The 26,421-nt window shown below is 39.1% G+C and overlaps 1 protein-coding gene across 11 annotated transcripts in view; it reads left to right on the top strand.

The window, feature by feature from the left end:
• Window positions 1-9,861: 9,861 nt before the first annotated feature.
• The window catches only part of RBM26 (RNA binding motif protein 26), a 97,380-nt gene continuing 80,820 nt past the window's right edge, over window positions 9,862-26,421 (top strand). For all 11 annotated transcript variants that reach the window (XM_049852921.1, XM_049852925.1, XM_049852924.1 and 8 more), the window contains exon 1: window positions 9,862-9,961. In XM_049852921.1, the coding sequence (XP_049708878.1) occupies window positions 9,891-9,961 (71 nt within the window). In that variant the 5' untranslated portion in view covers window positions 9,862-9,890. The remainder of the gene's footprint in view (window positions 9,962-26,421) is intronic.

The raw sequence follows: 26,421 nt of genomic DNA, 5'->3' as shown, positions 1-26,421 counted from the left end.
AATGTATGAATCAAGGAAAATTGGAAGTTGTCAAAAATTAAATGGAATGTTTGAAGACCAATATCCTGGGCATTAGTGTGTGGAAATGGACTAATACTGGCCATTTTATATTGGACAATCATATCGTCTATGGAAGTCAGAATCAACTCAATGGCAACAGGTTTGTTTTTTTTTTTTTTTATGCTCTACTATGCCAGGACTGGCAAATTGAACAGGAACAGCGTCATATTCATCATCAAAAAGAACATTTCAAGATCTATCCTGAAGTACAACACGGTCAATGACAGGATAATATCTATTTGCCTACCAGGAAGACCAGTTAATACAACTGTTATTCAAACTCATGCACCAACCACTGATGACAAGATGAACAAATTGAAGATTTTTGCCACTTCTATAGCCTGATGTTGCTCAACCATGCAATCAAGATGCATCGATAATAATGGGTGATTGAAATGCAAAAGTCAGAAACAAGAAGGATCAGTAGTTGAAAAATAAGGCCTTGGTGATAGAAATGATGCTGGAGATCTCATGATAAAATTTTGCAAGACCAATGACTTATTCATTGGAAATACTTTTTTTCTATAACATAAATGATGACTATACATGTGGACCTCACTGGATGGAATACTTATCTATCAAATTGACTACATCTGCGGAAAGACACAATGGAGTAGCTCAATATTATCAGTCAGAACAAGGCCAGGGGCTGACTGTGTAACAGACCATCAATTGCTCATATGTAAGTTCAAATAGAAGCTGATGAAAATTAAAATAAGTTGACAAGATCCAAAGTACAATCTTGAGTATATCCCACTTGAACTTAGAGACCATTTCAAGAATTGATTTGATGAATTGAACACTAACAGACCGCAGACCAGGTGAGTTACAGGATGATGTCATACACGAAGAAACCAAAAAGTCATTAAGAAGACAAAAAAGAAAGAAGAGACCAAACTGGATGTCAAAAGAGACTCAGAAATTTGCTCTCGCACATACAGTAGCTAAAGCAAATGGAAGAAATGAAGTAAAAGAGCTGAACAAACTTCTAAGGGCAGCTCGAGAATATAAAATATGTATTATAATGAAATGTGTAAAATCCTGGAGTTAGAAAACCAAAATAAAACACCCTTGGCATTTCTTAAGCTGAAAGAACTGAAGAAAAAACTCAAGCCTCAAGTTGCAATACTGAAGGATTATATGGGAAAAATGTTGAATGATGAAGGAAGTATCAAAAGCACATGGAAGGAATACACAGAGTCACTATACCAAAAAGAATTGGTCGGCATTCAACCATTTCAGGGTGTAGCATATGATCAAGAACTGATGGTGCCGAAGGTAGAAGTCCAAGCTGCACTGAAGGAATTGGTGAAAAACAAGGTTCCAGGAATTGACGGAATACCAATCGAGACGTTTTAACAAATGAATGCAATGCTGGAAGTGCTCATCTATGCCAAGAAATTTGGAAGACAGCTTCCTGGCCAAATGACTGGGAGAGATCCGTAAAGGTGCCTATCCAAAAGAACGGTGATTCAACAGAATGCGGAAATTATTGAATGATGTCATTAATATCGCACATTAGTAAAATCTTGCTGAAGATAATTAAAAAGTGGCTGCATCAATATCAACAAAGAACTGCCAGAAATTCAAGCCAGACTCAGAAGAGGATGTGGAACATGGGATATCATTGCTCATGTCAGATGGATCCTGGCTGAAACCAGAGAATACCAGAAATATTTTTACCTGTGTTTTATTCACTATGCAAAGGTACTTGAATGTGTGGATCATAACAAATTATGGGTAGCATTGTGAAGAAGGGGAATTCCAGAACACTTTAATTATGCTCATGCAGAACCTTTACATAGACCAAAAGGCAGTTATTCGAACAGAACAAGGGGATACTGCGTGGTTTAAAATAAGGAAAAGTGTGTGTCAGGGCTGTATCCTTCCACCATACTTATTCCATCTGTATGCTGAGTAAATAATTTGAGAAGCTGGACTATATGAAGAATACTGTGGGATCAGGATTGGAGGAAGATTCATTAACAACCTGCTATATGCAAATGACCCAAACTTGCTTGCTGAAAGTGAAGAGGGCTTGAAGCCCTTACTGGTGAAGATCAAAGACCACAGCCTTCAGCATGGATTACGCCTCAGCATAAAGAAAGCAAAAATCCTTACAACTGGGCCAATAAGCAACATCATGATAAATGGAGAAAAGAATGAAGTTGTCAAGGATTTCATTTTACTTGGATCTACAGCCAATGTCCATAGAAGCAGCAGTCAAGAAATCAAAGAACAAATTGGGCAAATCTGCTGCAAAAGACCTCTTTAAAGTATTAAAAAGCGAAGCTATCACCTTGAGGACTAAGCTGTGCCTGACCCAAACCATGGTATTTTCAATGGCCTCGTATGTATGCAAAAGCTGGACAATGAATAAGATGAAAGAAGAATTGATGCCTTTGAATTATGTTGTTGGTAAAGAATACTGTGTATACCATAGACTGCCAGAAGAACGAACAAGTCCGTCTTGGAAGAAGTACAGCCAGAATGCTCCTTAGCAAGGATGGCGAGACTCCATCTCAGTTACTTTGGACATGTTATCAGAGGGACCAGTTCCTGGAAAAGTACATCATGCTTGGTAAAGTAGAGGGTCCCTGAAAAAGAGGAAGACCTTCAACAAGATGGGTTGATACAGTGGCTGCAACAATGGGCTCAAACATAGCAACGATTGTGAGGATGACGCAGGACTGGGCAGTGTTTTGTTTTGTTGTACATAGGGTCGCTAAATGAGTCAGAATCAACACAAGGGCACCTAACAACAACAAATAAAAACAACATAGCACTGATGTAGTCATAGATAAAGAGACCAATAGAAAAAGAAATGAGAAGCAGGGCCAGTATGAGTGAAAATATGAATATATGACAAAGGTCACATCAAAAATCAGTGGGTGGAGAAACAGACTGTTGATTAGAATTACAGAGAAAAATTGGCTGGATTGTCACCTTATATCATATACAAAGATGCATTCCAGAGAGAGAGAAAATAGAGGCCTAAGTGTGATACTATACTCTGGAGAGAATAGTGAAATAGAAGAGAAACAAGAAAATGTAGAGTATTTTTGCGATCTTGAAATGTAGACTGAGTGGCATGGATTGAATTGTGTCCCCCCCAAAATATGTGTCAACTTGGTTAGGCCGTGATTCCCAGTATTGTGTGGTTGTCCTCCATTTTATGATTGTAATTTTATGTTAAGGGGATTAGGGTGGGATTGTAACACCATGCTTCCTCAGGTCACCTCCCTCATCCAATGTAAACGGAGTTTCCCTAGGATGTGGCCTGAACCACCTTTTATCTTAAAAAAGATAAAAAGAAAGGGAAGCAAGCAGAGAGTTGGGGACCTCATACCACGAAGAAAGCAGTGCCAGGAGCAGAGCGTGTCCTTTGCACCCAGGGTCCCTGCACCTGAGAAGCTCCTCGACCAGGGGAAGATTGAGGACAAGGACCTTCCTCCAGAGCTGACAGAGAGAGAAAGCCTTCCCCTAGAGCTGACACCCTGAATTTGGATTCGTAACCTCCTAGACTGTGAGAAAATAAATTTCTCTTTGTTAAAGCCATCTACTTGTGGTATTTCTATATGGCAGCACTTGATGACTAAAACACTGAGCTTTTAAACAAGACTGAAAAATCCCAAACCAGAAAGTAAAGTCAAACAATAGCTATGCTCATAGAAACAAGGATAAATTTTAAGTTGTGAGAAAAAAGAAAAGGAGAGAGAATGAGATCTATAACACAATACTATTTATGCTCAGTAAAAGCACACACACAGAAGAATAATACCATATTTTGTGCAGATAACATGTGCCTTCTGTGTTTATTTGCCAACTGTACTCTCCCCTGTCAAGGTATATTTTAAGTGAAATATGCTAATTTTTTTGGCAACATTTACAAGAGCATGTGCATATCCAAGGGCAAATATCAAATACATTACAGAAGGTGATATCTATGGGAGGGATGGGAATTGAGAATGGTGTGAAGGGGAAAAGAAGAGAAGGAACTGGCACGAACCAATGATGTGCCACAAACTAAAGAATATGATTAACTCTTCTCCCAATGGGGGAAAAATGTACATAGACATGAAAGAAAATTTGAAAAATTCAAAAAAGTAGCAAAAAGATAAAGACAATCGAATTGTTTGAGTAGAAATGAGAAGAATGAAAATGGGAGATTAGAGGAATCTATTGCTTTTTATGGTATCAAACAAAAAAACCAAATCTGACGCTGTCCAGTCGATTCTGACTCATAGAGACCCTATAGCCTGAACTAAGGCACAGAGCTGAGCCTTAGCTTGTTTGTAATAAAGTGGAATGGCTAAAATGATGAGTCTATCCATGAGTGTAGCAAATAAGATTGAAAAGATTATGGCCAGATTTTATATGTTTTCAAATGCTGAGTTAAAGACTTTAGAATTTATTATTTGGACAAAAGGAAGTGTATTTTTTTTTCCTTTTGGTGAAAATACACACAGCAAAACATACCAGTTCAATTTCTACATGTACAATTCAGTGACTTCGGTTACATACTTCAAGTTGTGCCATCATTCTTGGTATCTTTTTCCAAATTATTTCAGCACCATTAACATAAACTCATTGCCTCTGAAGCTTCTCATCTAACTTTTTGAGTTGCTGTTGAAGCTTGTTAAAATTTGTGAAGATAGTCTTACAAAGACAAATCTAAGAGTGCTACACAGGATAGAAGAAGAAAGAGAATAGGCAGCATGATGCAGTGGGTAGAATACAGGCTAGTACATCAGAAAGACTTGGGTTCAAGACCTGGCTCCAACTGACCTTAAGTATTTATTTATTTTTATTTTTTTTTAAAAATATATGTTTTTATTGTACTTCAGATGCAGATTTATAGAACTAGTTTCTCATTGAACAGTTAGTACATGTATCTTTTTACGATATTGGTTAACAACCCCATGACACGTCAACACTCTCCCTTCGCAACCTGAGGTTTCTTATTGCCAGCTTTCCCGTCCCCTCCTGCCTTCTAGTCCTTGCCCCAGGGCTGGTGTGCCCCTTTAGCCTCATTTTGTTTTATGAGTCTGTTCAAACTTTGCCTGAAGGGTGAACCTCAGGAGTGACTTCTTATCAAGCTCAAAGGACGTCTCGGGGTTATACTCTCCGGGTTTTTCCAGTCTCTGTCAGGCCAACAAGTCTGGTCTTCCTTTGTGAATTACAATTTAGTTCTGCATTTTTCTCCAGCTCTGTCTGGGAGCCTCTATTGTTATCACTGTCAGAGCAGTCGGTGGTGGTAGCCGGACACCACCTAGTTGTACTGGGCTCAGTCGTGTAGGTGACCTTGAGTATTTATCTCTCTGAACTCAAGGTCAGATTTCTTGTTGGTGAAATGAAGATAATATTTATCTTCCAAGATTTTTAAGCATTTGGGATAATGTGCAGAAAGTGCTTAGCACCACTTCTGTTTCTGACTGAGCAGGTACTTAGTAAATGACGGCTATTATCAGGAGGCATTCAGATGAGAGTAACAATGTTGATACTTTCTGAAATCAAAAGAAACAAAGAGCAAAGACAGAATCCACAGGCCTTGGGGTCTGTTATTTGCTAGTGTAGTGAAATTGAGTAGTGAGCTAAGTATAGGCTAGACAAACCATCGAGAGTAATAAATTTGTATTCGTTAGTGTCATGGATTGAATTGTGTCCCTAAAAAATACCTGTCGACTTGGCTAGGCTATGATTCCCATTATTGCGTGAATTTTCCACCATTTTGTCATTGGATATGATTTTCCTATGTGTTGTAAATCCTATCTCTATGATGTGATGAGATGGGACTATAAGCAATTATGTTAATAAGGCAGGACTCAATCTACAAGATTAGATTGTTTCCTGAGAAGCGAGCAGAACTATGGGGATCTCATACCACTAAGAAGGCAATGCCAGGAGCAGAGTGCATCCTTTGGACCCAGGGCCTCCGCACCTGAGAAACTCCTAGACCAGAGGAAGACTGATGACAAGGACCTTCCTTCAGAACTGACAGAGAGAGAAAGCTGATGCCCTGAATTTGGACTTGTAGCCTACTAGATTGTGAGAGAATAAATTCCTCTTCATCGAAGTCATCCACTTGTGGTATTTCTAAGACAATTAGCTAGCAGAGAGAACCGGAAGGACCTGAGGAGTTAAGCACACTACAGAGAATAGTCTTGGATCATGGTAGCTAAAATGTGAAGGCAACTCATGGTAATAACCTATAAGAAGATACGTCTGTTAGAAGACATACCATCATTACTTGCTCTCTTAGTCATCTAGTGCTGCTATAACAGAAATACTACAAGTGGATGGCTTTAACAAAGGGAAATTAATTTTCTCACAGTTTCGTAGGCTAGAAGCCCAAATTCAGGGCGTCAACTCCAGGGGAAAGCTTTCTGTCTCTGCTGGCTCTGGAGGAAGGTCCCTCTCATCAATCTTCCCCTGGACTAGGAGCTTCTCCACACAGAAACCCTGGGTCCAAAGGATGCACTCTGCTCCTGGCACTGCTTTCTTGGTGGTATGAGGATCCCCATTCTCTGCTCCTTTCCCTCTCTTTTATCTCTTGCAAGATAAAAGGTGGTGCAGGTCACACCCCAGGGAAACACCCTTTACATTGGATCAGGGATGTGACCTGAGCAAGGGTGTTATATCCCCCCCTAATCCTCTTTAATATAATCTAATCTTGCATCATTAACCACTGGGAGAGATTGGGATTTACAATGGAAAATCCTATAATTCAGGAAAATTACAATCACAAAATAGAGGATAACCACACAATACTGGGAATCAAGGCCTAACCTAGTCGACACATATTTTTGGGGGGACACAAGTCAATCCATGAGACTTCCCTATTCAAAATATTTTCTCCTTCCTCTGCTTCCTTCCTATTGAAAATGAAGCATACAACATTCCATAAGCAGACACTGCTACTACATAAAATTTCCAGACACTACTACTGCAGGGAACACAAAGCAATAAGCTTGAGCCCCTGGCCTTTAGAGCTCATAATCTAGTAAGTGAAACAGATGGGAAAATTCACACGAAACGTTTCAACTCCTATTCCATAGGGAGGAACAAAGAGGCAACTACCTTCACCTAGGGTGAGGAGCTGGCATTTAAGCTACTCTCAGCAAAGGAACAGCACCAACAAAGTCACAAGGTCTTGAAAGAGCACGGTATGTTGGCAAATGATAAATAGGTAGCCTAATACTGGACGTTTTGAAATTTTCATTTTACTGAAGAAAGAAAGTGGTGTATGGAGGATTATTTTAGTCTTCTCTTAGTAGCACTAATTACTACATTAGCTAATCATCATCTTTGAAAGTTGAGCCAAAGAAGATGAAGACCTGAAGTGATGAAGGATAGATGTTAATGCTTAAGGAAGAGAAAATTATGCTAGGAAGCAGGGATGACTAACCGTGGAGTGATTGAAGTACTGTACCATGGTTTTAGAGGAGGAAGAGATCACTGTCAGCTACAGTGGTCATGGAAGGCTTCATGGAGGTGGTGGAACTTCATTTAGTCATTCAACAACATATTTAAAAACACGTGTCTCTGTGTGCACGCTTGCTTGGAGCAGGGGATTCAAAACTATAGTCTACCAAGGAACACATAATTAAACAGATAACTGCAAAATAAAGCAATTTTGCCCCAGGATGGAATTTGTACTTGGAATTGATTTAAAACTTTTGGGATGATATGATGGGGTAAAGTGTTATACATGTGACAAGAAAATGAATTTTGGGGGTCAAAAGGGTGGAATGTTATGGATTTGTGTCCCCTCAAAATGTTTGTAAACATCGTATTGTATGGTTGTCCAATTTTGTGATCTGATGGGATTATCCTATGTGTTGTAAATCCTAACCTCTGTGATGTTAATGAGGCAGGATTAGAGACAGTTATGTTAATGAGGCAGGACTCAATCCAAGGATTAGGTTGTATCTTGAGTCAATCTCTTTTGAGATATAAAAGGCTGAAGTGCAGGGCCAGAGTTATGGAACAGTTGATGATAAATGGAATTAGTGGAGTCAGTTTGTGTCAAGGCTATTCAACAAGTAAAAAACTAGAATTTTACACTTTTCCCCAGCAATATAATGTTTATAAATCACTTTAAGCAACACCCTGGTTATTCAGTAGCTGGAGTCTAATCTGCATCCTATTTAATATGCTACATTTTAAAACAAGTGTCCAGCTTTTCTTACATGATAATCTTCTCCACTTATTGCTTAAGGACACTTCACCCTAGCAAACTTTAAACTTGTAGTTCATAATGACAATTTGGTGTATAACAATGTGCCACAAAGAGTTTTTATTGATCTACTTAGTTTGGTTTTTTTTTTTTTTTTTACTGCAAATGTCTTTAGATTGTGAATTAATTCCACTATAATTCTGGTGTAGTGGTTAAGAGCTATGGCTGCTAACCAAAAGGTCGGCAGTTCAATCTACCAGGCACTCCTTTGAAACCCTATGGGGCAGTTCTACTCTGTCCTACAGGGTTACAATGAGTTGGAATCCACGGGGTGGCAATGAGTTCGTATTTTGTTTTGTTTTTAATACTAGCTCATGGAACCTCACCTTCAGCAAAATTACACCTAATGGTAATAACTATTTGTAAGTGTAACAATTCAGGCAAGAATCAAACTTACTTGACCACGACGGAAAACTTTATAGGCCAGGAGTGGAAAAATTTATTTATTTAGGAGGCTAACATACAAGTTTGCTAACTCATTTGATACTATGTATTTCCCCATGTGGGGCAGAATCTGCTTTAAAAGAAGAAGAGGAAATAAAACCCAGAGCAAATCAAAAGACAAAACTTTCTTTCTCAGGTGAGCTGTCACAGGCTATCTCACCTTTCTACTGTGGCGTCCCTAGATTATTAGTATTCTCCCAACAAATCAAGTAATTTTAGACAAGTCACTAATCCTTTGGGGGTGTTGGTGGGTTTTATTAGACTACCCTGTGTTTCCCAGTCTTTCCTACATTACAACACACAGTAAATGGTATCGGTAGGACACTGAGGTAAAGATACTCCAGCACGGCTCAGCACACCTGCGATCAGTACACTGATGTGGACGCTCTCAAGGAGCGCTCTGTCCAGCGAGTTCGTTCCAGCTGACGCGCAACAACCGTCTGTTACAAAGACCGAGCTTGGGCTTCCGCTCTTTCTGAACTCAGCAGCCTGACGGAAAAAAAAAAACAAAGTCTTCATTCACTAGGAGAATCAGAGCATAATAAAACAGAAAACCCACACGACCCAAGCACGCAAATTCCGAGCTACCCAACTTCCCAGCGCGCTCTCCGGTGATCTTACGTCTCTTCCCAGCAGGCTCCGGGACAAACCGCGAGACTTCATAAATTCTCGCGAGATTTATCGGCAGCCATCTTCTTGGGGGTGCTGGGAGCCGGGAAGACCCCCCGAATCCTTCCCATTGAGCTGCCCTTAGTCTTCGCTTTCTTCGCTTTTGCCTCTTCTGCGTTGTCAACAAGCACCTAGTCTCGAGGTTGAGAGAAAGCCTGGGTCTAGGCGCGTATCGCGCTCCCGGTCCGGGAAGATTTGTTGGGGTGCAGGGAAGGGGGAGGGCCCGGGCAAACCGTCGTTTCCTCAGCCCGGGTTGGGGTCTGGGGAGGGAGAGCTCCTGGCACCCCGTAGACTCGCGGCCTGCGCGGCCCCCGCGGAGCTGGTGGCCCAGCGGGGCTCGCGGGAACCTGCCACCGGCGCCTCCCACCGCGGCCCACGCGGGCAGCGCGCGGAGGAGGGGGCGGGGGCAGCGGCGGCTGTAGCGGCTGCGACCTGGGCGGGCGCAGGAGGAGTGTGACGGGCCTCGGGGCCGCAGTGGATGGTTTCTAAAATGATCATTGAAAACTTCGAGGCACTCAAGTCCTGGCTCAGCAAGACTCTGGAGCCCATGTGAGTACCTGAGGGATATCCCCTTGTAGGAATGGCCGTGGGAGATAGGCGGCCACAGATCTGTGTAGTTTCCCCAAGTGCCTGAGGTGGAGGCCGAAGCGGTAAACGGAGATCCCGGGGTTTTGTGTTTTCTCCTCTCTGTTCCGCCTCGCTTTCAGGTTCAGGATACCCCTGAGAGCCTGAACTGTGACCTTTCTTTTATCGCTCAGTAGATACTACAGCCGATGTCTCTCGCTCTTGTTTTCCCGTTATGTGTAGACCGACCCAATTTCCAAACACTTGTATTTGCCGAGGGCCCTAAAATCTGTTTCTTTTCTTTGGAGAATCCCAGCATAACCCCCTGCTCACGGGCGATTTTACCTTTTTTTTTTAAATGAAATGAACCGGCCCTTATTAGAGATTAGGATAGTTCTTGTATAAATCACTCCTCTTACCTAAATGATCCCTGAAAGAAGGGCCATGTCTTCCATGTGCTTTGTGCTTCATTGGCACCTCTTAACTGATCGAAGATGTAACAGGTGTTAAGGTGCCCGGTAAAACTCCCTTTTCCCGCCTACACGTTCGTTCGGCTTAGAGAGGAGGGAGAAAATACATTCTCCACCCATATGGAATATTTAGCAGTTTCACATGGGATACTATAGATGGAATGTGGAGAGGTTTCAGAGTGCTGCAGTGTTCTAGATTGGAAAATTTAAGGAGTTATCTGTTAGTACATACAAAATATGTCATGGACCAGGTGCTTTATCAGAATTGGCTGATATACAGTAGACATCTTAAAATGTAATGGGGAAAGTGCATTCAATTTAATACATTTATTGAGTTTTTATGATGTACTGTGGGAGGCATCAGGGATGGATTTTATATTCCAAGGGAGGCAAGACATACATAGTATACAAGTGAATAATATAATTTAGGATGATCGTAAGAGCTGTGAAGATTGTAATAATAGAGGGTCATGTAAAAGATTGATTAGAGTAGGGCTTACTTCACATGGGGTGGTGAAATTTGAGCAACACCTAAGGAAGAGAGGAAACCCTGGTGGCTGGTGGTTAAAAGCTGCGGGTGCTAACCAAGTAGTGGCTAAGTGCTATAGCTGCTAACCAAAAGGTCGGCAGTTCGAATCCCCCAGGCCCTCTTTGGGAACTCTAGGGGGCCGTTCTACTCTGTCCTATAGGGTCGCTATGAGTTGGAATGGACTTCACGGCAGTGGGTTTGGCTAACGGAAAGGTCAGCAGTTCAAATCCACCAGGCGCTCCTTGGAAACTCCATAGGGCAGTTCTAGTCTGTCCTGTAGGGTCGCTGTGAGTCGGAGTTGACTTGATGGCAGTGAGTTTTGTTTTTGTTTTTTTTTTTTAAAGGGAAGGGAAAGAGCCATCTATGCCTAAGTTTGGTAAAAGAATATCCCTTGCAGAAGGAACATCAAGTGCAAAGATCCTGCATTAGAGATGAATATAGTATGTTCTAGGAAGAGAAAGAAGGCCATTGTAGTTGCAAGGAGCGAACTGTTGGAGGAAAGAATGGAAGAACATGAAATTGGAGAAGTAAAAAAAAAAAAAAAAAAGTAGGCAGGGGCCAAATCATGTAGGATCTTCTAGACTTTGGTCAAGACTTTGGATCTTACTTTTAGTGTGAACCCAAAAACATTTTTAAAACTGATCTGTTTCTGAATACTTTTATTTTAAAATTTTCTTACTATGTGTTCATTCTTTTGCCCATTTTACAAATGAGGAAACAGAGGCACTGAGTAAAGAAATATACCCAACATTATACAACAAAGCCAAGTTCAAACCTAGCCATTCTGGCTCTAGAGTTATCCCTCTCAACCACTGTACTATAGTGCCCACTTCCTCTCCAGTCTGCTGAAATAAGGCTTTTATTTGCACCACTCCACTCTAGAGAAAGTATTTTGCCAAGATCACCAATGAACTCCACCTTGCCAAATCTTAGAGCCACTTACATGAACTCCACGTTGACATCTCACTTGGATGTGTATCAGACACCTCATAGGTAATGACCAAAGTCAACCACCCTCCTCGTCTCCCTCATCCTGTACTCTCCAAGCTCCACCACCTGTTCAGTTCAGTTACATAGGCTAAATTCTTAGGCATCACCCTTTATTTCCTTTTCCCTCATCTCCCACATCCAATCGGTCAGCAAGTTCTATCAGAGCTACTTATGAAACATTGGGTTGTCTCCACTATCACTCTGATGCTGACTATAGCTGCTATCAATTCTGCCTGCAGTACCTTTCAGAATAGTCTCCTTACTTCTGTTCTTAACCCCTTATTCTCTACAAAACAGGCAGAGTTAAAATTAGATCAGTTCTTACCTGTTTTAAATCTTCTAATGTGGTTGACGTACATTCTTTTTTTTTAAGCTTTCAGTTTTCAAATTATCAGTTTTACTACTATTTTTTTCCTCTGCTAGCCTAAAAGAGGTTATTTTATAACTACTTGGTATGTATGCTTGTAATTTTCCTTTATTTTTAATGAAGTATATTCCAGGTATTGTATAGCTTGTTCAGGTGTCTATAGTACTATAGTTACTGTTGGAATAAATAAGGCTCCACTGGTAGAGCGGCGGTAGGACTTGGGAGTTGTCATTCTATAATACACATTGCTGTGGTAAAATCAATCCATTATCCAAGTTCCTGTTCCTTTGATTGCATTGCAGGTGGATTCTTTTAGACCATGACTTATAAAACTTGATTCCAATTATTTAAGACCAGTGGTTTCTAGTCTTGATTTTGTGAAACTTTAATATGTGTTCGTTATTTAAAGGGACTATTTTTTTTTTTTTTTTGCCTTGCTTTAAAACTGTAATTGCCAAATAGCACCTGCTTGAGGGAGGTACATTTGAAGGACCAAAGTTAAGGTGTAACTTAAAAGTAGCTCATGGTTTGGGACTTGTCCCGCATTTTGAATATATTTATTCAGCAAACTTTTATTGAGCGTCTAAATCTCTGCTAAGCAGCGTGCTAGATCTTGGGGGAAATAGTAGGAAACAAGACATAAAATTACTATCTTCATGTTGCTTCCCATTTAGCAGGGAAGATAGATGTTGGACAAGTAATTACAAGTATACTGAATGTTGTGGAGAAGTCTGGAATGCTTTCAAAATACAGGTCTTGAGAGGTCAGGAGAGGTTTCCCTGGAAAGGTAACATGTCATCTCAGCCTGAAGGATGAAGAGCAGTTTGCTGAGGCCAAAGCATTGGGACTGGGGCTTGTAAGAGCATTCTTTCTAGGTTTTGAAGAACAGATTGTATGAAGACCTAAAATGAAAAAAAAAAAAAAAAAAAAGGTTTCTTTGAGGAATTGAAAGTGAGCATGGGGGTGGATAGCTCCAAAGAGAGAAAGAAAACATATCATGCAGGGCTTTATGGAGTCATGTTAAGGGTTTGGGATGTTATTGAAAAAAATAGTGTGAAGCCAGGGAAGGGCTTTAGGGTAGTAGAATTTTCAGATTGACATTACGAAAAAACAAAAACTGGTTGTAGTTTCAACATGAAATAAGTCTCTGCGGGTCTATGTATATTGTGTATGTATATATATATATATATATTGATTAGAGGTTCTCTAGGTTTATCAGGGTTCTGAATTTTCTTTTTCATAAATTGTTGAAAATGTAGGTGTTAAAAGCATCATTTTGAAATTTAAGGTTGATATTTTGTTGTCTCAAACATTTGCTTAATCAGACTTACTAATAACATAAAACTAGATGTTGGTTTTTCCTCTTTTTTTTTTTTTTTTGGATAAAGTGCAGTCCTAGAAATGATTTAAGCTCTTTTTTGTTGTTCAACGTTTTTGGTTTTTTAAAAGCAAAACGATGTTTTCCTATATTTTAAAACTTTTTTTTTTTAATGGATTTACACATCATTAAATGTGATAGTTTAGTAAAGTCATGGACTTTTTTAGCTAAAGAAGGGAAGCTTCAGGATCTAATCCAGCCCCTTAATTTTTCAGAATAAAATTGACAGATAAAAACCCCACTGCCATCGAGTTAATTTCGACTCATAGCGACTGTATAGGACAGAGTAGAAGTGCCCTGTAGGGTTTCTAAGGAGCAGCTGGTGGATTCAAACTGTCTACCTTTTGGTTAACAGCTGAGCTCTTAACCACTGTGCTACCAGGGCCCGAGAGACAGATAGACCTGATGATATGCCCAGATCGTGTGCGTTTAGTGGTAAAGACCAGAATACCTAGTCTTGTGGTCCTTCCCCTGTGTAGTGCTGTGGAGGTAGTGTTGTATAGAGAAACAAGCTTTACATCCACATAGTTGTTGTGAGCTGCCCTATATATTTTGCCACTAGCTCGTGGGGACCTCATGAGCAGTGTTCAGATCTCAGCTCCTTATTAGCTAAGTGATCTAGGCAAATGAACCTTCCCTTTCCTTATTGATACAGTGGGGAAATTTATAATTGCTTCCTTTTGTAGTTGAGAGGATTGCATGAGGCCCATCATTTAAAAGCCTGTCCTGTCCCTCAAGTATTGGTAGATAAACACAGATAGGTTACATGGCTATTGCTACTGTTATTACTGTCATCACCACTCCTGCTACCACTGCTTTCTAACATTCATATGCGTTGTTTTAAATGCTTTGTATGTATCATCTCAGAGTTCTATGAGGTAAGCTTTATCTCCGTTTCACATGTGCTGAAACAGACACTGAAGCATGAAGTTAAGGTACTTGCCCAAAGTCACGCAGCTATAGCAGTGATTTAAACTCAAGCTTCCTGATTTCAAGCCCATATCCCTAGTTAACTTTTACATGATGCAGCTCCCTTAGTGTTTCCTATTACTGTATACTAATTTTTACCGTTCCATTTTCATAATGGTATCCGCTGTTGTTGCAAAGGAACAGCCTTAAGTTCCTCACGTCATGGTTATCAGTGTTTTACAGAGTTTATGAAGGAAACTCTCCTGTGTTTTGGTCATCTTTTCCCCGTTAATGACACTTGCTACTACATCTTTCTCACCAGTTGAAATTTATTTTTCTTCCTGTCTTGTAGGAAGAACTGTTCTTTTGAGTTTGCAAGGTGATCTGTATTCCTTATATTTTGATCCCATTTCTCTCCTTTGATCTTTCCCTTTCCATTGTCTTGATTGGTGTAGAGAGTTAATCTCCCATTTCTTAAGAAAGGAAAACAAATGTAGCAACAATAACATCAAGAAAACAAACAAATAACAAAGCATACTTCACTTTCTTGCTTGCTTTTTCTTTTACCAGTAAATCCTGACATATCAGAAATTAACCTTTCATTTTTCAGTTATTTGCCTCCAACCATTTACTTCTTAATGCCAAAAGTTGTTTCTTCTTGTAGTCAATCAGAATTGCTTACTTTACTGTTACCAGTGGATTTGTTTATTAAATATAAATACTTTATGTAAGTTTTATACTCTTTGATCTATATATGTAACATTAGATGTTGTTGATGCCACTTTTTGAAAAAAAAAATCTTTTCATTTGTCTTGAATCTTTGGTTCTCATCTCAGAATCAGTCCTATCGCCTTAAATTCCTTTCCCTGCCTTCTAATTGTATTTTTCAAAGTTCTCTTCCCATGTCTTTTTTTCTTTCTTAACTGTCTAAACTACCGACATCTCATTCATTCCCATGGATGGTTTCTATTATAATTTATACCACTGGTTCTTATAAATGGTTTTGCATGTATTTGTCTGTGTTGTAGAGCCTTTGAAAGTTGAATTAAACATTCCCTTCCCTGTGATTTTGCATAAACATAAAGTTTTGCATTGAATTTCGGAGCTTTTTCAGTCACCTGAGCCTGTTAATGGACTCCAGGCAAGAGCCTCTACTTTACGCATTGATTTTTCATGTTGACATTCACTGCTGTAGGGGGGGTGGGCCCTGCCTGACTCATGGTGACTCCACGCACAGCGAAATGGAACGCCACCTGGTCCTGTCCCGTGCCACCCCCGCAATCAGTGTGAACTGGATTGTCGTGATCCACAGAGTTGTCACTGGCTGATAGTCAGAAGTAGATCGCCAGGCCTTTCTTCCTATGAATATGTTTAAACTTAGCCTTTCTTGAAAACCTTAAGTACTTATTTTCAATTATTAGCTGTATATCCACCTGGATTTCTTACCAGAACTTCAGGCTATATCTCTGAAAATAAATGTTCACTGTATTCACTTATTTCCAGTTATATTTCTTCAAATTACCTAGAATTGAAATTTTATTTTTTAACTTCTCTCTCTACTCCCTATCCCCCATTCACTTAACCATCAAGCTCTGTCTCTTTGACAGTTCTTTCTAACACCGTTACCTAGTATTCTGTACCAAGTCTTTTCTCCCTTCTAGCCTTCCAACATGTGTGCCCAATTTTAGTTAGAGCTTATTGCTTGGTAAAAACGTACAGTATTCTTGTGTGGTAAATCGCATACTTCCTAGCTTGGCTTTCAGGACTCTAGTGATCTGCCTCATATTACCTTTCTAGCTTGTCTTCATACTTTTTATGAGTCTTAATTTCAGCAAAGCTGAACTTTATAATTCTCTTTCACTTTGTACTGTCCCCCTTTTTCTTACACTTTAAATAATAGGTAACATTAGCTGAGTGTTTATTATATGCCAATCTATTTTGCATTGATTGTATGTGAGCTAGGTTCTGTTCATCCTGACTTTAAAGATGAGGAAATTGAGTTTTAGGAAGGTTAACTAACATTTTCTGTTCATAGTAAATGATGGAGGTAGAATTCAAAACAAGACATTTTGATTCTAGAGCCTTGTTAAGACATTATGATACACTGCATTTCCTTTATATATATTGAAATCAGAGGTCAACTGTGAGATGCCAGTTCTTCCAGAAAGCTATCTGTGAATCTGCCCAGGTTGTATCAGTGCCCGTCTGCCCAGTAACTTTTCTCCATCTGCAATAATTTGCATAATTTATGACACTTATCATTTACACACTTGTTTAGTAGTTGTTACTTGTTTTAGCTGCATTATCACAGTCTAAGGTTCTTGAAAACAGACTCCAAATCTTAAAAGTTAGATGTCTCCCTGTTCTGTACAGCACCTAGCACGATAACCTTGTGCGTGGCATGCATCAGAGTAGTAAGTGCGTAAGTGCGTGAATTGGAATTTGTAGCTTGTGTACCCATGACCTAAGCAGATGGAAAGGCAATTATTTGTATAGAACTATAAAATTCCACCCTACTTATTTCAAATTTTATTCCAGAGAAACAGAGATGCAGCAGTTTGAAGAATAACTAGTCTCTAGGTCTGTTTCTCTTATAGCACCTTCAGATTAGGTAAAGCTTAAATTTAATTCAGGTAATTGTTTTCTGGAGGGAAATGATATACTGAAGAATGTTAACATTTATTCATTAAAAAGTATTTTTGATGCTACTGTGTGCAAGTTTGCAGGCCTGCATGAGCTGCACAAAAAAGAATTCTGCATAATACTAATCTGATGAATTGTACAGCTGGTAGAAGAGTTAACATTACGTAGATTTTGACAAAATGTTTTTCGTTACCCTCTTCACCTCCTTTACTTTTTACTAGTGGATTCTTACTGCCACGTTTGCTGGTGTAGCCTCTATTGGCTTTTTCATCTGAGTGCTGAAGAGTTAATGCATTTAGCATTTATATATTTTAGTACTTTATCTTTGCTTTACAGTACTTCTCAAATAAAATTATTTTAATGTGTAAACCAGGAAACAATGTTATGAACAGAGTGGAAAATACGGTACTCCTATGTTTGGTGCATACATACTGAGAATCACGAAAGTTTGAGCTAGATGGCTTCCTGAACTTTTTTTTCTCCCTTCTTCCTTTGTCTCAGAGAAGAGATCATAAATGAGAGAAATGAATGTTAAATTCTTACCACTAGATTTTTACTGCCATCTCGCTACCTTATTTCAGTGGAAAGATCTGTTACAGATGTTCAGATAATCAACTTCCGTTACAAATAATCAACTTCTGAGACAAGTAAAAGTTTACTGTATTTTTTACACGAATAAAGTGTGCCTTCTGCGTTTGATTACCGGCTGGGCCCTCCACTACCCTGCGCCTCCCCCCCCCCGCCCCGCCGTGTTTTCATAGGTGCCACTATGTCAGTTTTTTTTTTTTACATGTTGCTGTGAAGAAAAATTAGCATAGCATGCTTGTGAGGATGCCCACGGGGTGGGGCGGAGTGCGGTTGGCAGACAGACATAGAAGGTGCATGTTATTTGCATAAAACTATGGTGTTTTTAAGTTGGGATTATATTTAGCATCTTTGTGTGTGTGTGTGAAATAATAGAATAAGTTCTGGATCTGTTACTCCATGACTCTAACATGGATAATTTATGTATTTACTCCTCGACTTACAACAGGGTTCCCTTCCAGTGACTGTTAAAAGTTGGCTCTGACATAGGTTCAGTTGTCTCTCTTTTTTTTTAATTTTCATTATTACTACTTTTTATTACCAACATCTGTATAAGTCCAGTCTTTGTCATTGGGGGTGGGAAACATTACATATAAATTTAACAGACATACATAATTAAAAAACACAGCATGAAAATTTCCTTCAATGATGAAGATGAGCTGGGTGACACTGGCATTTTGTCTGTTGGAGTAATAACTCTGCTTGTGCAAGGTTCTGCATCATCTGGTTTATCCCTGGGAATGGGGATGGCGTCTCTGGTCAGAATATTAGTGAGAGTTGCCTGTATGATCCTTTCCCTTTTTGCTTCAGATATTTTGTGGTAACATCTCACTGCTTCCTGAATCTGCCTATCGACTTAACAAAGCGGTCAGCGTTTGGGTCCACATTTTCAAGCAACTGAAGCTGCTGGTTTATTTAGAAAAAACTCCAGCTATCTTTTCACTGTAAACAATTTTTGACAACTTTTCTCCTTCCTCTTTCTTATTATTTCTTTCTTCTTCAGCATTTCTTCTTCAAAATCTATTAAGTCGTGATTTGTCAGTTCCCTTCCTTCATGATCTGTGAGCTGTTCCACATCGGCAGTGTATAAGGTTCTAAATTCAGTGTTTTTGTTGTATGGACGATTTTCCCATTGATCTTTTCCAGCATATTATACCGACCAGGGGCTTAGAGTATGTTCACATGACTCAGCAATTTTTTCCATATCCCCTGCATACATTTTTCCTTAACTTCTTCCTGGGAAGATGTAATGTCCCAGATACACTGGTAGTTGATAGTGCGATTCCTCGAAATCTGAATTGATCATAAGCCGGGGATTACCTGTACAAGCAAATACGTATACTTATTTTTTTCTCCTTTTTTAAACAATTGATAACATACTTGGAGATTACTCTACATAAAACATCAAGGTCTTGCTTTTTTTTTTTTTAAGGCTGTATAATGTGTGAATATACCATAATTTAACTGTCTCCCATTGATGACCTAGACAAATAGTACTGCTGTGTACATATTTGCCACATGAAAGTTTATAATTAATAAAATAAACATCTTAAGTGTTCAGTTCAATTAACAGTTATATACACCTATGTAATCATCACCCAAAGCAAGGTCTAGAACATTCTCTAGAAAGAGATTCTCATGTCCCTTTACAGGCACCCCCTCCCCTCCCCCCCAGCTTCTATCGGAATAATTTTGACTGTTTTTGGACTCCATGTAAGTGGAATAATACGTACTTTTTTTTTTTTTTTAATGTTTTACTGAGTTTTTGGTAAAAGTTTACACAGCAAATTAGGTTCCCATTTAACAATTTCTACACATATTGTTCGGTGATTTTGGTTACACTTACCGCATTGTGTTAGCATTGTCTTTATTCCCGTTCTGGTTGTTTCTGTTATTCTTGCTTTCCTGACCCCTTACCTTCTCATTTTTGTTTTAGGGTAAATGTTGACTGTTTGGTCTCAAAAAGATTATTTAAAAAAAAAAAAAAAAAATTATATAAAAGGAGCATAGTACTTACAGGTGATACTGCTTATTTCATGAACGAATCTGTTATTTAGTTGAAAGGCAAACTCCAGGAGTAGTTTCATTTCAAAGTTTAAAGGATATCTCAGGGCGATAGTCTCAGAGCTTCCTCAAGTCTCTGCTCATCCAGTAAGTCTGATCTTTTTAAAAAAGATTTTGAGCTTTGTTCTACAATTTTCTCCCATTCTATTTGGGACCATCTGTTGTGGCTCTGGTCAGAATGTCAGTAGTGGTAGCTGGGCACCATCTGGTTCTTCTGGTCTTTGGGTAGGTGAAGCCATGGGCTATGTAGGCAGTTGGTCCTATAGACTGGTTTCTTCTTTGAATCTTTGATTTCCGTCTTTTTCTCTTGCTCCAGATGAGACCAGTAAATGTGTTTTAGGTAGTGTATCTGGCTTTTTTTGCTTTCATGTTGTTGCTTCTATTAGTTTATTTATTGCTGGCTAGTATTCTGTTGGAAACCCTGGTGGCATAGTAGTTAAGAGCTACTACTGCTAACCAAAAGGTTGGCAGTTTGAATCCTCCAGGCAGTCCTTGGAAACTCTACGAGGCAGTTCTAATCTGTCCTGTAGAGTTGCTCTGAGTTGAAATTGACTCGATGGCAGTGAGTTTGGTTTTTTTTTTTTTTTGATTCAGTATTGAATTTATGCCACAGCTTGTTTATTCATTCTCTAATTGATGGATATTTCTGTTCTGTCCAGTGTTTGATGTTTATGAGTATAGCTTCAGTGAATATTCTTTTTTTTCTGTAGTATGTTTCTCTTGCTCTCTTTCTATAAATGTATAGCATGTTTGCCAATTCAGTGGTTTTCACATATACAGTTTAATGACATCAATTATATTGTGTTCTGCAACCATCACCAATATCCATTGCCAAGTTTTCCATCACCATAAACAGAAACTCAGTGCTTCCTGCATAATGACACCTGTCCTCCTCTTGCTTAACTCCTGGGCAAACCAAAACCAAGCCCATTGCCTTCAAGTTGGTTCTGACTCATAGTGACCCTATAGGACAGAGTAGAACTGCCCCATTGCATTTCCAAAGGGCTGCTGATGGATTTGAACTGCTGACCTTTTGGTTAGCAGTTGAAGCTCTTAACCACTGCCCTACTTTGGTTTCTATGCAGATATTGCCTATTCCAGATATTCCATTTAAGTGAAATCATACAATATTTGTCCTTTTGTGATTGATTTTACTCAGCATAATGTTTTCAAGGTTCATCTATGTTGTAGCATGTAGCAGGGCTTCATATCTTTTTATGGCTGAGTAATATTCCATTGTATGTATATTCAGGTAGTCCCAGACTTTACATAATTCACTTCTGACGATTCCATCATAAGTCAGTTCTGTTGTAAGTGGAATACCTCTTTTTTTTTTTTTTTAATTTTCTTAGTTTTCACTACTATTGCCTTGTATTTTCAGTATATTTATAAGTCCAATCTTTGAACATCTGCAAGTGAACATCTGAGAAGGGTAACATCAGCAAATTATGTGCTGCAGCATTGTAGGTGGTACATATTCCTAATGATAAAAAAGACAGCTGTAAGTGCAGCTCATTGTAACTGGAGCAGCACATTGTAACTTGAGTATGTTGTAAGTCAGGGACTACCTGTACCACATTTTGTTTATCCATTCATCTCCTTGTGGACATTTCAGTTGTTTCCACTTTTTGGCTATTGTGAATTTTGCTGCAGTAGACATTGGTGTACATGTATCTGTTTGCATCACTGCTTTCAAGTCTCTTGGGTATATACCTGGGAGTGGAATTGCTGGGTATGTGGTGGTTCCATGTTTAAACTTTTTGCAGAGCCGTCAGACTTTTCGATAGTAGCTGTAACATTTTCATTAGCACCAGCAGTGGATAGGAGATGCCGTTTCTCCATATCTTCGCCAGCATTTCTTGTTTGCTATGAATATTCTTATACAAGTCTTTGTGGAAATATTTTCTCTTGGGCAAATACCTAGGAGGAGAATTGCTACCTCATAGGATAGACGTATGCTCTACTTTTTAAGAAACTGTCGAATTATTTTCTAAAGTGGTTGAACCATTTTATGTTGCCACTAGCAATACAGGTGAGGTCTAGTTGCTCCACATCCTAAGCAATATTTAATGCTGTCAGCTTGTTTTAGGCTTTATAATGGATGCGGGGGCCCTGGTGGTGCAGCGGTTAGGAGCTCAACTGCTAACCAAAAGATCAGCAGTTCAAATTCACCATCTGCTCCTTGGAAACCCTATATATAGGGGTAGTTCTTTGGAATCGACTTGATGGCAACAGGTTTTTTGTTTTGTTTTGTTTTAGTGGATGTGAAATAGCATCTCATTTTTTTTCTTAGACTCTCCATTTAGTTATCATTTTTATTTTGTTAGAATTTCCCTCATGACTGATGTGGTTGAGCACCTTCCATGTGCTTATTGAGTATCATATATCTTCTTTTCTAAAGTGTTTGTTCAAATCTTGTCCATTTTTAAAACCGAGCTATGTTTTTATTGTTGATATGTAGGATTCTTTATATAGTCACATGTAAGTTCTTTGTCAGATGTGCATACTGTAGATATTTTTACTCAATCTGTGGCTTATATATAATGGTATCTTTTTGTGATCAGAAATTTAAAATTTTAAGTTCATTGTATTAATTTTTCTTTTATGGTTAATGCTCTCTGTGTCCCAGAAACTTCATCTTTTCCAGAGTCATGAAAATATTCTCCTGTGTTTTCTAAGAATCTTATGACTCTGGATATTATGTTTAGATCTGTGATCCCTCTCCAAGGGAATTTTTTTGAGTGTGGAGTAAAATAAGGCTAATAGTTCTCCCTACCCCAGTTCCAACCAAAACCAAACCCTCTGCTGTCCAATAGATTTCAATTCATAGCGACCCTATAGGACAGGGTACAACTGCCCCATGTGCTTTCCAAGACTGTAAATCTTTACAGAAGCAGACTGTCACATCTTTCTCTCAGAGTGGCTGGTGGGTTCAAACTGCTGACCTTTTGGTTAGCAGCTGAGCACTTTAACCACTGTGCCACCAGGGCTTCTCTCACCCCAGTAAGGATATCCAGTTTTTCCAGAAATACTTGTTAAAATTCTTTCCTTTTCCTGTTGGATTGACTGGGCATCTTGGTTAAAAATCAGTTGACTGTACTCTGTCCTGTGACATTGATCTGTTTGTCTCTTCTGATGCCGATACCATAGTCTTTTGCTAACTGTATCTTTATAGTAAGTCTTGTATCAGGTTGTGTGGATCTTCCAAGTTTGTCCTTTTTTGTGATTGTTTTAGTTATGGTAAATTTTTTTGCATTCCTGTCCTAGTTATCTAGTGCTGCTGTAATGGAAGTACCACAAATGTATGGCTTTAACAAAGACAAATTTATTCTTTCACAGCCCAGGAGGCTAGACATCCAAATTTACGGTGCCAACTCCAGGGGAAGGCTTTCTGTCTCTGTTGGCTCTGGGGGAAGATCCTTGTCATTAGTCTTCCTTAGTTGATGAACTTCTCAGCACAGGGACCCTGGGTCCAAAGGACATGCTATTCTCCTGACTTTTGTTTCTTGGTGGTAAGAGGTCGCCATGTTTCTCTGCTCGCTTCTTTTATATCTCAAAAGAGATTGACTTAAGACACAATCTAATCTTGTAGATTGAGTCCTGCCCCATTAATTTAACTGCCATTTTTTTAATCCCACCTCATTAATATCATGGAGGTAGAATTTACAACACAAAGGAAAATCACATCAGATAACAAAATGATGGACAATTGTACAATACTGGGATTCATGGCTTAGCCAAATTGACAGATATTAAAACAGGTTGGGGGGAGGATTCTGTCCTCTCTTTTTCAAGAAAAAAAAAAAAAAAAAAAGCCAAAAACTTAATGTCTTAGTTATCTAGTGCAGCTGTAACAGAAATACCACAGGTGAAGGGCTTTAACAAACAACAATTTATTCTCTCTCAGTCTGGGAGGCTAGAAGTCCGAATTCAGGATGTCGGCTCCAGGGGAAGGCTTACTCTCTCTTGTTAGCTCTGGAGGAAGGTCCTTGTCATCAGTCTTCCCCTGTGTCTAGGACTTTCTCAGCACAGGGACCCTGGGTCCAAAGGATGTGCTCTGCTCCTGGCTCTTCTTTACTGGTGGTGGGAGGTCCCCCCTCACTGTCAGCTTCTCCTTTTATCTCTTGTAAGATAAAGGGTGATGCAGGCCACACCCTAGGGAAGCTCCCTTTACATGGGATCAGGGCTCTGACCTAAGGGAGAGTGTTGCATTCCACCCTAATCTTCTTTAGCATAACCTAATCTGGGCTCATTAACCAGGGGCAGAGATTAGGATTTTCAATACTTAGGAAAATTAAGTCAGATCACAAAATGGAGGACAACCACACAGTGCTGGGTATCATGGCCTAGCCAAGTTGACATATTTTGGGGGGACACTTCAATCCATGACACTTACGTAGTACTGGTATTGTTTCTTCCCTAAAATGCCAGGTAGGCTTTACTAATGAAGTCATCTGGGCATGAGGTTTTCAATTTGGGACAGATTTTTTTTTTTTACAAATTTAGTCTCTGACAGATACAGATCTACTTAGGTATTCTATTTCTTGTTTTACTTTTGGGAATTCATGTTTTTCAATAATTTTTCTCTTAAGTTGCCAAATTTATTGGTATATTGTATATATCGTTCCCTTACTATCCATTTAATGACTGTAGGATCTATAGTGATACCACCACCCTTTTTTATTATACCTAATGTTGATAATTTATGCACACTTATTTCTTGATCAGTTTTGTTAGGAGTTTATCACTTTTATTTATCTTTTCCAAAAATAATTTGTTAACTTCATTGATTGTCTTCATTTTCTATTTTGATAGTTTCTTTAATGACTGCTTTTGTTTTTTCCTTCTTTTTTTGTGTTTAATTTGTAATTCTTTTCCCACTTTCTTAAGGCCAAACAGAGGACATTGGGTTTACACCTTTCAGCTGTTTAACAATATACCATTGCTTCTGATGAGAAACTAACAATCATTTGCATCTTTGTTCTCCTGTATGTGTGTCCGTATTTTTCTCTTCTGATTACTTTGAAGATTGTTTTTATTTGGTCACCAGTTTGACTCCAATATGCGTAGGAGAGAGAAGGTGTGTGTGTTTTATCCTGCTTGGGTTTGCCACTTTCTTGGATTTTATGTTTTGTGTCTTTTATCAGTTTTGGGAAATTCTTGGCCATTGTGCCTTCAAACATGGTTTGAATTGCCAATTTTCCTCTTTTTCTGAGATTCCAGTTACTTGTATGTTAAGTTCTTTGATATTGCCCTGTAGATCTGTGATGTTTTTTAAAGATTATTTGTGTCCCTTTTGCTTTTATTTCCTGTGCTCTTGTTCACTGATGTTTTTCTCTAAAATGTTCAGTTTGCCATAAAGTCTATCCAGTGCATTTTTTTCCTGATACATATTTCACATGGCTTTTTTTTTTTTTTTTAACAGTTTCTGTGGGTTAGCTGGCACTCCCCATCACTTTATGCATCCCCTTTACCTTTTCCAATGAATTCTTTGGCATTTTATCATGTTGTTGTTAGGTGCCATCTAGTTGATGTCAACTCATAGTGATAGAGTAGAACTGCCCCCATAGGATTTTCTTGGGTTGTAATCTTTACAGAAGCAAATCACCAGGTCTTTCTTCCTTGGAGCTTCTGGGTGGGTTTAAACTGCCAATTTTTTTTTTTTTGGTTAGCAGCTGTGTGCTTAACAATTTGCACCAACGTCTTTGTCTGATAATCCTTGTATCTGGGCCATCTCTTAAGTCTGCTTCTATTGACTGTTTTCCTTTTCTGTGGATCCCATTTTATTGCTATTTGTGTGCCTTCTTTGGTTTTGTGTTGGACATTTTATCTAAAAGAACTGTAGAGACTGAGGTAAATAAGATTTATTTTCACTAAAGGGCATGCCCCTTCTTTTGTCATCATTAGAGCAGAGGCTGAGTCAATTGCCCTATAGTTAAACTGTTTCTCAGTTTTGTAATAGCTTTAGTCTTTGATCCAGTTCACCGCTGGCTTCAAATATTTTGAGGGCAGCATCAGAATTTACCCTTTGGCAGGGCCTAGAATCTGAGCAGTAGCGAGATTCTGCTTACCTGCCTGTGTATAACCTCTAACCGCCCCCTTCTCCCAGCTTCTGGAACTGTGGATGATCTCTCCTTGCTTGAAGTCCTGCCACCAAGTTTTTGAGTTGTGAGATCTCTTTTTCATGCTTACCTCCTACTTTCATTACTTTCGGAGCTGTCTTCTCAGCATTGTTGCTTACCTTACCTTTTGTAGGGTAACCACCCAGTAGTCTGTGAAAGCTTGAAATGCCTTAGAGGAGTTTTGCTCAGCTTTTCCTCTTGCCTCTTCTAGACTTTGGTCATTGAAACCTGGGAGGACCTCGGTCTATCTCTTCTAGTTTCCTTTGCTTCCAGTTTTGTTGTACTATTTCTGAGCTTTTGGTTGGAACTTGTCAGAATTGACCCGACAGCAACAGGTTTGGTTTTTGGGTGTAGACTCACTCTGTCACTGAGGGTCTTTGGGATTCTA

The sequence above is a fragment of the Elephas maximus genome, chromosome 14, assembly GCF_024166365.1.
Source record: "Elephas maximus indicus isolate mEleMax1 chromosome 14, mEleMax1 primary haplotype, whole genome shotgun sequence".
In the NCBI taxonomy this organism is placed as follows: domain Eukaryota; kingdom Metazoa; phylum Chordata; class Mammalia; order Proboscidea; family Elephantidae; genus Elephas; species Elephas maximus.
The sequence above is the reverse complement of the archived record's forward strand: the minus strand, read 5'-3'. Positions and strand labels throughout refer to the sequence as shown.